This window comes from Ciona intestinalis, chromosome 1, assembly GCF_000224145.3.
Source record: "Ciona intestinalis chromosome 1, KH, whole genome shotgun sequence".
NCBI lineage: Eukaryota > Metazoa > Chordata > Ascidiacea > Phlebobranchia > Cionidae > Ciona > Ciona intestinalis.
Window position 1 is genome coordinate 2,005,183 of NC_020166.2, and position 11,036 is coordinate 2,016,218.

Below are 11,036 nucleotides of genomic sequence, written 5' to 3' on the forward strand. Positions count from 1 at the left end.
GCTTTGAGCCGAATTTAGCCACATAAGCCTGCTTGAGAGAAGTGGCGCAGCTATTGGAAGTTAAGCAGTGGTTCTGTAATAGCTCACGTGCCCCATAAGTGGCAGCGAAGGACATTTGAAGTGATCCTCTTCTAAGTTTGAGTTGGACTTGAATCGGTCTACCCGGAGAGTTTTAGGCCCTCGAAACAGTTCTGTTTTTTCTTTCAGTTATCCGCAAAGGTTTTGAATGTTAACTTTTAAGTCAAGTTAGACGCTGGTTAGATGGTAATGTATTTAAAATTTAGGAACTGTATATATAAAAATGTTTCGTAATATAAGTATTTAAAAAAACCTTTTGCAAATGTAGCTTTAGATCTTTTTTATTCAAGCTTATACTATACGCAGTATGTAACTGATTCATTGAAACATGTAAAGATATATACGTCTGCATAAAAACCTTTGGTAATCTTGCTGGACCAAATTAGTTACCTTAAAACAGTTATATGGCGGCCGCTGTTTTGCAAGAAAATGTCAGCATTGATCAAGGGAGTGACCACGGGTTTTTTGAAATACAAGACCAGGACCAAGCGTTTGAACTGGACGATGACGTATTTTGTGAGGAAGTGGTTCAAGAAAACCGGGAAGATGACGTATCAGAACAAGACGGAATTTCTGAGGTATTGCAATGATTGAATTGAAACTTTGTTTTATAGCACTGTGGGGTAAGATGGGATATCGTAACAAATAAACCCCATATTTCCTGAAGATCTTTTTAAAAATTGAAAACGCTGTTTTAGTCGTAGGGGTATACAGTTATTTATCTCTTTACAAAAAAATATTTTGTTTACTACCAAATGGGACGGGAAAAGAGAGTGAAAACATGCTCCAACTTACCTTACCGTACTATAATGTGTAGATGATACGTTTTTGTAAATGTTCCTGGAAAAACAAAAAAAGGGTATTTCATGGTTTCATACAATCGACACATTTACACATGGACATTCATAGATTTATTACAGTACGCAGTCTCCTATCGTACCTTGCCGTTACAGCTGCAGCAGCGTGGTGCATTTGAAGTCCGAGATCGAGCAGGGACGTCTCTCTCTTCCGGATTTGTGAGTAATGGCGGTGGAGGCAATTCCGCTATTCTTGATCCCGCTTTTAAAACTGCAAACGTGGACGGCGAAAAGGCCTTAAAAAATGTTAGGAAAATTAAAGACGTGTCCTCCCAAACTGACTTTCCGATTTGTGACTCTATGAACAAAGACGAAAACAAGACGCCCAAAGTTACCTTCAGGTCGAAAAGCAATCTGGAGATTTCAAGAAATTTCTGCTGGCGACATGACGCATATGGATCTGTTGTGCTTCCCAGTGCGAGACCGACAACGCCGATTTCCCCGAGAGAGCACTCGATATCTGCAAGCTTAAATACCTTAGGTATATATATGCATGCTAAAAAAACACATTTCTAAAACTTTAATGTACTACTGTCGGTTAAAATAGGGTGTTGTTATTTTAGTACTTGAATCCCAAATTTCCTGTTCGTTTTACCAATCATTTATTAGAGTCGCGAGGCTACAGTTACATAATTCTCTAAATATTCTTCGTTAACTAGCGAATTGGTCAAGAAAAGATAATGAAAATGTTCCATCGTACCCAACCATACTATATATCCTACTTTATGGTGTGACAGAGCATGCATAACGTAGCCCTACTATTTTATTTAACACATCATAAATTTAAGATTCCTCATCCGTACGAGTCAATTTTCGACACAAATCTTGCGATATTTGCAAAGACGAAGAAAACAAACGTATTGACTTGAAGAGCCGAAAAGAATCTGTTATCCTGAAAAAGGTAAACAAACCAAATATTCAAAAATTAAACTAAAACTACACAGATTACACCGGAAATGTTTGTCATATATTAAAGTACCGTTAGGTAAGATGGATACCGTTAACACATAATACCCTATATTTCCTAGATGTGTTTTGTACAAGTAACAACAGTCTATGGGAATCATGACGATACGGTTTTAAAATTCTTTGATCGTTCTTTGTTTACTATATCAAATAGGACGTAACAATATAATGAAAATGTATCCCATCTTCCCCCGCTCCACTATATATAATTTTTCTAAGATACCTGCTGGGCCGTCCGTTGCAATGGTTAAAAACTGTTCCCCAAACTTGCTTGCGAATGAATTGCCAAGATGTTCTTCGCTGTGGACCGAAAGTCGAACGTTCTATCTCGGAGCAGACGTCAATACGATTCCTAGGCCCAGGCAGAACTCAAGTCTGTCAAGACGAACAGATATTGGAATTTTGAAATCTAAGGTACGCACATTGGGAATCCAGGATGCATCAAATTTTATTAGAAAGAAACTTTTATAAATATGCTAGAACGACCTCTGTCGATTACAAGTGGTTCAATTCCACCAAATTATACTGGTCGCTGCTATGACTCAATTGATATGTCTGATGTATAGTGTGATGTATAGAATAAACCTATAACTTAACAGTTAGCATGATGTGCTGTACACCACGTGTGTCTGGTGTATAGAAAACACCCAAATCCAAACTTTACAAAAAATATGCGGGCTACTGACTCAATTGATCGGTTTATAAATGTTGTCCAGGCCAACAACGATATGTTTACTTACGGTTGCGACACAGAAGCAACTTGTAAGACTACGGCAAATTCCAATTCACCCCATTCTTTTTGGATCCGATCTGTTTCCGTTTCATCTGGTATGTGTTTCTGTAAATTTTTTAGTATTTATTAATTTCATTTGGAAGTAAAACAAGCAGTATGGCTTTGTCCGTGTTTATACCAGACAGGAATCAGTTCTTATTATATTTTCCTATAATTTTCGATTTATTTTTTTTATAAAACCATGTAGTCTGAAACACTATCCATAAAGTCGTTAAAATGAAGTTTTAGCCGTTTTTTAACAACAGGGTTTCCAACACCGCGCTTTTCAAAGCATAATGAAGTTCCGCGAAGAAAACGAGACGTAAGAAATCATTTACAACTCTTATACAACTCTATTAAGTCCTAATTACTATATTTGTTACACTCGACAGTGGATTCTCGTGCAATGCGTTACGAAATACACATCGAGAATAATTTGTTCTGCCGAGCCAATGCCTAAATTAAGCTATCACGAAATTGGTTGCCAGGAGATGGTTTTATGTCCTGCTATGCTAAGATCTGTTGAATATATTGAAGATGTGTGCTGCCAGGTATTACACAACAGTTCAAACGTGGTACAGAGCTAGTTAAAATTTAATGTTTTTCTTAAGCATTTTAACAAATCTTCAAAAGAAGAAACTCTTCAAAGCGGTCGCACGGTGGAGCTGTTGTTCTCCGCAAAAGGGCCGGTGGTTCGCGACGACAAGCACTTAACCGGTAAGAAATTGAATGTTAAAAACATAAGAACTATCCTAACATGTTATGTATTTTTATAGGTCGGAGCATTTTTTACTTTTGCTTCGATGAGCCGCTGGAAAACAGGCGCCGATTATGCGCCGACTGCGTGGCGGCAAGGGCGGCGGTTCCGACCCCCACAAACGACAACGTTTTCACGGTAGCTCAACCAATCAACAGCCGCAGCAGCTCAGCTAAAACTGCCACGCTGGCAGCTCAGTACACCGGCACGTCCAAAAACTGCACGCAGCATCCAGCAGCCAAATAGTCAGCGCCAGAGCTTACGCCCTGCTTCTGCCAGTAAAGCTTTGGTACGCTTACCACAAAACAAAGGCCCAGCTTGCAAAACGCTAAGCAATACAACGCTTGCTAACAACCTTCAGCGCTTTACAACCAAATCTTACTCAATAAACGCATGCACCCAAAGGGGCTTGAACCGCCCCGTATTGGTATGTCACTCCACAAAATGCACGCATCCATTATCATTGTTTCGCATGCACGCCTTCATATCTAATCATTCATTATTTATCATGTGTAGCTTCTTAACTGCATGCTTGCAAGTTCTGCTAGTTTTATTCAACTTTTCATGTCAATTATATCGTACACAACAAATCAAGTTAAAGATTCGGTATATATAGGCGACCTTAGGTATTTCACTATGGTAAGGTCATCACATAACACGCAGATGGTAATCGTATGTATATAGTGGGGTGGAGTAAAATGGGACATGTTATAAAACCGTATACCCCTATACGATTTTCAGACCGTTGCTAGTTGTTTAAAAACACAATCAGGATATTTGTGTAGTATGTGCTAAATGTGTCTCATCTTACCCCACAATACTATATATTTATTTAACAACCCTATAGTTGACTATTGATGCGTATTCGATTAAGTAATGGCCTGTATAAATTTGGCTCAATAGGCCTAACAGTATGTGGTAATCCAAATCTATTCAGTTTTTGCTGGTTCGATAATTTTACCAAGGTCTTCGCCTTAAACAATCCCTGAAAAATACGTTTTAATACGCATGAGATGGTAACAATGTTAAGCGGACAATGGATAAGTCGCCTATTCAAGGGGATTTTGTATTAATTTAATTTGAACTGGGTTTTGTACGTGTTTTATTTACTTTAATTACACGGCCAATTCATGTCCGCTAAACACTGCTTGAATGGTAACCTGACTCACCGCACCCAAATGCTCTGGTGTGACGGGCATTCTTCTCACAGTTTCATATCATACACTCATGTCTACTTAATTTGATGCCGGGCTGCCGTGTATGAATGGTTAGCGGATATAGGATACTGGATAATACTGGTTTGGGCCGAATACGACGATATACAAACAGACGGCATTGTGTCCGCGGTCGAACATTGTTATTATTGTGGAGAGATTTAACTCTATGAAGTCTAAAGATTAGAACCGTAAAGGGCTAGGTCTGTTTTTAAGTGTTTAAGTCCCGGTAACGATATAAAGTAATATCTGCTTTGTGAATAAAAGCGGTCAGAACACAATGTACACGGAACGTGGTAGCGATGTAACGACCTCACAATAACTTATTTGGAGAAAAGATCGCAACTCAGTGTACTGAGCGTGAGAAAAGATAAAGAAAATATCAGCGCCTTGATTTTAGCTTGAGCGAACGAGGTAGTTTGATAGATCTGAAATACCAACGCGAGCTCACGCTGGTTATAATGGGGACGCCTTGCCGAACAGAGGTCTGTACTTTATCAGCAGTTATGACAGAAACTTGCGCTAAAGGTTAGTTTTATAACTAACCATATTTATAGGCGAAAGAGCCAAAAGATAAAAAGAAAGAAAAAAGTTCGAGACAACCAAAAACGTACAAGACATCGAAAGAAGACGACATGAAAAAATCTGTGACTTTTGCGGATCAACAATCAGCTGAAGTTAAACCACCAACAGACGATAAAACGGTATGTTTGAAGTAGAAGTTTTATTTTGTGAAGGAATGTGTTCTAATAAAAAAAAAATAATAAATAGGTTTAAATTAATCTTCGTCCGAATGTAATAAATTTTGCGAATGTGACCCTGATCTGGAGCTCATAAAGTTGAACGGTTCTTGTGTAAATAAAAACAGTAAGGTTCTGGTGCTACGAAAACGTAACAGACAAAAGTCAAGTCTAACCAATCGTAATAAAATATATATATTTCGCCTAAATGATATTGTAAGCCTTTTGTTTAAATAGAACTTTAAATCGTCCGGACGGTTTATGTATTTCACATATACTCTGTATACGTACTTAATCTCGTAATCGGAGATTTTAAACCACCAGTTAAAACATGCGTTCATTCCATAAGTGTATGTTCTCATTAAAAAAGTCACGTAAAGTTTTTTTTGTACAAACAACGTATTCAAACACTCGCGTTGTCACCACATGTGGTCTGTAATTAATTACATTTCAAACAACCTGCTACAGTTTGAAAAATGTTAATACAGTTATTTGTCGGCGACGCCAAAGAATATTTTTCGTTCTAAAATACAGTTATTCTAAAAGTCTCTAAGTTATAATAGAATGATGGGGTAAGACGGGGCACCTTTAGCACATAATACCCAAATGTCTCGATCGTGTTTTAAACAATTAACAACGGTCTATATATAGGAGTCCCGAGGATACGGTTTTATAATGTTTTGTTTGTGGTTTACTTACTACCTAAATGGGACTAGAAAATAAAATGAAATGGTGTTCATAGATCGTTGGTAATTATTTAAAACATGATTGGGATATAATGTATATTATGTGCTAATGGTGTCAACTCTTATCCCACAGTACTGAACGTTAAAATTTAAAAATGTACTTTATTAGACGGACAACGACTTACGGAAACGACGAGCGACATTACCTCCACCACCACCTAGACTTCTACACACGGAGGAAGAAGATGAGATTGTTGGACGAAGAAGAACTAGAAGGTAAGTCAACACATGGTACATTGCTGCAATACACGAACCAGCATGTAAAATCACCTGCAAAATTTCATAAGTGGTAACTCGTAAGCTTGTACGAGATTTATGAAATTATTTCAATGTGCATAAATATCACTGTTGTTGTATTGCAGGGAAAGCGTCGCGATTTCGTTTGGAAATGATGTTTCAAAACCAGCAGAGGTACAATGGTTTGTTTGGTATACTTTTACAAAACTGATTTATTAGTTATTGCCACAAAAATAAAATCACTTCTGGTTCTTGCTTTGATTGGAATTTATAATGATAATATTACAATATTGATTGTTTTAAATGTTGAAAGTACTTTTGCAGGAGAAGCCAGCAGCTCCTAAACCTACGGCCAAAGTAAAGGCTTATATTCAACCAGAATGGGAGACAATCAAAGTAACAGTCGTATTTAAAGAAGAAAAATACGCAGAGAATTTTCTAGAATACAAAACTCTTCAGGTGACTCATTTATATGTCCCATGTTTCCGGATTGTGTTTTAATAATTAACAACTCATTTTAGAGTCATGAGGTTACGGTTATATAATTCTTTAAAAGTTTCTTGTTTCCTACCAAATGACAACAGATCTCATCTTACCCCACCCTACAACATGTTAACCATTATAGCACAAAATATTATTAAGCAATAATAGTAGGGTTAGAAAAGATGGGACACCTTTTAATTCTATGTTAACGTCCCATATGGTAAAATAAATCCGTAACCTCATCACTCCCATAGAACGTTGTTAGTTGTATAAAACACGATCAGGATATTTGGATCTTATGTGCTAAAGGTGTCTTTTCTCCTCCCGTCCTACTATATTTTGTTTTGAACAGGACATTTACGTTTGGTTGCGCCAAGCACTGTTGAAAAGCGATGCCTTGACACCTGGAGCCGAACTTATTCTGGCTGCTGACAATCTTAAGTTTCCGCTAAAAGCAAACACCGCCAACCATACAGTTGCTAGCTTATCGACACATACGTTTCATTGCGAGGAGTTATTACAGGTAAAAGGACATGCCATGCTATTGTTTTACGGGATATTTTGAATTTAATGAATGAACGTAACTTGGTAAATGTTTGCTTGGCAGGAAAACGGCAGTCGTTATAGCACGTTTGTTACGTTTCATACACCTCGTGCCAGCTTTAAGTTACCACGTATGTAACTTAGTGGGTGTGTTTTTATGTGTGGCTGACAATTTAAACAACCCACATGTAACCACTGGGTTGAAGCAATTGCCGTTAAAGTGTCTTGGCTAAGGAGATATACGCCCACATTGTTTCTTTAACACAAACATATTCGTTTACTATTTACCTTGTCGCCCAAGAAGTGCCGCAAAACAAACAACGTCTTTTCAAAAAAACGGTACTGAAGGTAGCCATTTTTAAGGATTATTTGTTACTAGAAGTCCAAAGGCGGCGGATTTGGCGAAACTACCAGTCGATTCGACACAAGATTTTCGTTCCCAATCGACGCTAGAATGTTAGAAGGTCTTACACCAGTCCAGTATTTATCCAAATACTGTATTGTAAGCGGCACTTGGCGAGCTTTCTACCGAAATGTCTTCATGCAAAACGACAGAGATAGAGACGGGTAAATAAAGTTTTAACGTGAATATTTTAGCCGGTATAGAACCTGTACATAAAACTTTAACATAAAGTATTATAAAAATATAAATGAAGGAACGTCTTTATTCTCGCGTGATACTCTATAAAGAACATTGGTGTTTATTTTTATAAATACCCTCGTTTACGAATTAACGCGTATATGTAATCTTGGTTATTTTTTGGACATTTTTAAAGTATGGCTGACAATTTAGCCATAACGGACCATTAAGTAAGAGCAAAATGACACACGCGACCACATTACACAGAAAAATCACTTACAAAGAACTCACCAATGCTATGGAAAGATTGTTCGTCGAGCTGGCTCATCCAATAATGCAAAGAGTTTTGTTCCTTATGGGTGCAGACCCGTTGTCGTCCAAGCCAGAATACTGGGATCGAAATTCTTTCGTTCTTCCGCAAAGAGCTGAACCGGGACAGGAAAAGTTAAAAACTTGGCAAAAAGCGTTGTCCATCGATTCGGAGACCTTCGTTTGTTTGTGTGCGCTTGCTAACAGGATAATCTGCAGAGAAAAACAAATGTGAGTAATATATTAGGTTCAAATAATACCTGCACAGGCGGCCTATACTTGAGATACCGTAAGCAGGCTGTGTCGCACACTGTGTACCGTAAAAATGTCTGGCGATTATACTGGATTTCGCGCCTAGCTCTAGCCTGGAAGGTATTGGTTCGAGACTTGACGCTGCTATACCAGTGTGTGCTTAAGGGTCCTTGGATAGGACACTAAACGGTATTTGTTTTAACCCATTGGTCACTATGTTTGAGATGAGACCGGAAAGAAAACACTTTAGCGAATTTCTTAATCATTTCTTTCAAAATTACAGAGAAGGAATCCCAGTTGACGAAATCATACAAACCAACAACCATCTAGAAGATGCAGACTTTTACAACATCGAACAAAAACTAAAGGAATGTAAACTTGAACCACTTACAAAACGCCTGCTGCTTTATATTCGAAAATAGCGAGTAACTGTATCGTTTAAATTTGTAAACCTAAAGATTTTTTTACTTTAACCTAAAGATTTTTTTACTTTCTTCAGCGATGGCGCTAAAGATTTAAAAATGGACGTTCTGTAGAACACGTTCAAAGATATTCAATTTATACACCATTTTATACAATTTTTTAAGTTGTTATTTTTTTCAGGCAATATCGGTCATGTAGTTGTGCACAATTTGTTTTATTTCGCTTTGTTTTGAGCTGGTCTTTAAATGTTTTCATATTTTTGTACCTGTCCGCCTTCCAACATATACATGCAGTATTAAACTTCATACAAAATAAGTAAATGCAATTGCACTCTAAAGGCTATTTGTACCTTTATATGGTAACAGCTGATCACTAAGCAGGTCTTATAGTCTTAAATAACAACATGTAGTAAATATGTCGAATGCAAAATACAAAGGTTCAAGGTCTGTTAACTCCAGCGAGTGTTTCTCGTCAATAATTAGCTGTAAGTAAGCGGTTTTACAAATTCCGACGCAATTTCTCAACACTATATTGTTGACTACAGTACACCGTAAGAACCAAATAAGTCTCTGCTTGTTTTTCGGTTTTAAGTCCAACCTTTTGACTTCATTGACTAGACCTCGGCAACCGTTAAGTGCAGCATGCTTTTGTATATAGTAGGGTGGGGGAGACAGGACACCTTTTTCATTCTATTTTCTCGTCCCATTTGGTAGTAAAGAGGTAAGACTCAAAGAATTCTAAAACCGTATCCTTACACGAATTTAGACCGTTGTTAATTGTTTAAAACACAGAATATTTGGATATTATGTGCTAACGATGTCCCGTCTTACCCAGCAGAACTATGCCACCAAATACAGGTGTTACAACATTCACAACACCTTAATAACAAATAACTTGGTGAGTATTCGAGACACTTTCGTGCACAACAAGCCTCTGCTATATTCTTATCTTACTTGTTTATCGTATACCGAGTTATCAAGGCAGTTATTGACCACACTGACAAGCAATTAGTCTACCACTGGCATGTTGTGTTTACTTTATACGTCCTTAACTCGTTATAAACCTAATGAGAATTACGTTGCGAAGATTATTTTGTCCAAAAAAACTTAAATACAGGAATACATTTGCAGTAGAAATCCAACGTCTGTAGAAATCAGTTAGTCGACAGTAAATGCTGGAATAAAAAAAAACAGTTGCCAGTTCTGTATAAATCATTTAGTATGGATATACCTAACAATGAAACACCCAACTGGACGTATGTACAAAGGATTTAACTATAATATCTGAAGGATCTGCAGTAGATTGAACTACAGGTAAATATGCTTTTGTTTTAAACATTGTTAAATATAACTGTATCAGACGTTTGTTAGTTGCGTATAAATGGTATTATAGAAAATTTATAAAAACGTCTTTGTTTTTTGCATTTTCTAAAAGCTGTTTTTTGCTATTTGTTTTGTTCCATGGCTTAGAACGCACTGAACGACGCCTGTGTTTTCCATTTTTACGAGTGTTTTCTGCGGGTTGGTCTAATTGAATTTACGTTGTAGGTGATTGGTACTTATCACCATGCTATGACGTAGATAAGGTCAGGGGTGTCTTAGCATGTTTACTATCTAAACATACTGTGTGGAGATTTCTAAGCGATTTTAATCATAGCGAAAAATGAGTTGCTCTTTTGGTTACTTTTCTAAGTATACGTGAAGAAAGTCACTTATTTTTTCATCGAATGCGTCAATGCAGTACCTGGAAAAGATACTGTATTGGCGAACAGCTATTAGATGCCGCAGTTTTGAGATAGTAAGTTTTGGAACTAGTTGTCGTTCAACTGCCCGTGAAGACGCGGTAAAACGGTCGTTAGGTGACGCTGTGGAGTTAGAAATTCGCGCCACTTATAGATACGTGGGTTCAATAGAGAGATATAATGTGTTGAAATATCAATTTTGATGTTCGGTTTTGTAATATGTTTGGTTACCGTGGTACCTTAACCTTTTTTCAACCATATGTGCCGTGTTCGGTAAAATAATATAATAACATTAGAAGAGAAACAGAATAGTAAAACGCACTGGAAACATAAACTGA

At 37.3% G+C, this 11,036-nt stretch overlaps 1 protein-coding gene across 1 annotated transcript; it reads left to right on the forward strand.

Annotated features, from left to right (window-relative positions):
- The first annotated feature begins 314 nt into the window (after positions 1–314).
- LOC100185877 lies at positions 315–9,631 on the forward strand. Its single transcript, XM_002124024.2, has 17 exons — positions 315–656; positions 1,032–1,416; positions 1,724–1,836; positions 2,121–2,315; positions 2,618–2,729; positions 2,940–2,995; positions 3,066–3,224; positions 3,285–3,390; positions 3,450–3,568; positions 5,202–5,348; positions 6,240–6,346; positions 6,493–6,541; positions 6,692–6,826; positions 7,203–7,373; positions 7,773–7,960; positions 8,241–8,513; positions 8,818–9,631. The coding sequence occupies exons 1-17, from the start codon at positions 483–485 to the stop codon at positions 8,954–8,956; spliced, it is 2,628 nt and encodes an 875-aa protein (XP_002124060.2). The 5' UTR covers positions 315–482; the 3' UTR covers positions 8,957–9,631.
- Positions 9,632–11,036: the final 1,405 nt, after the last annotated feature.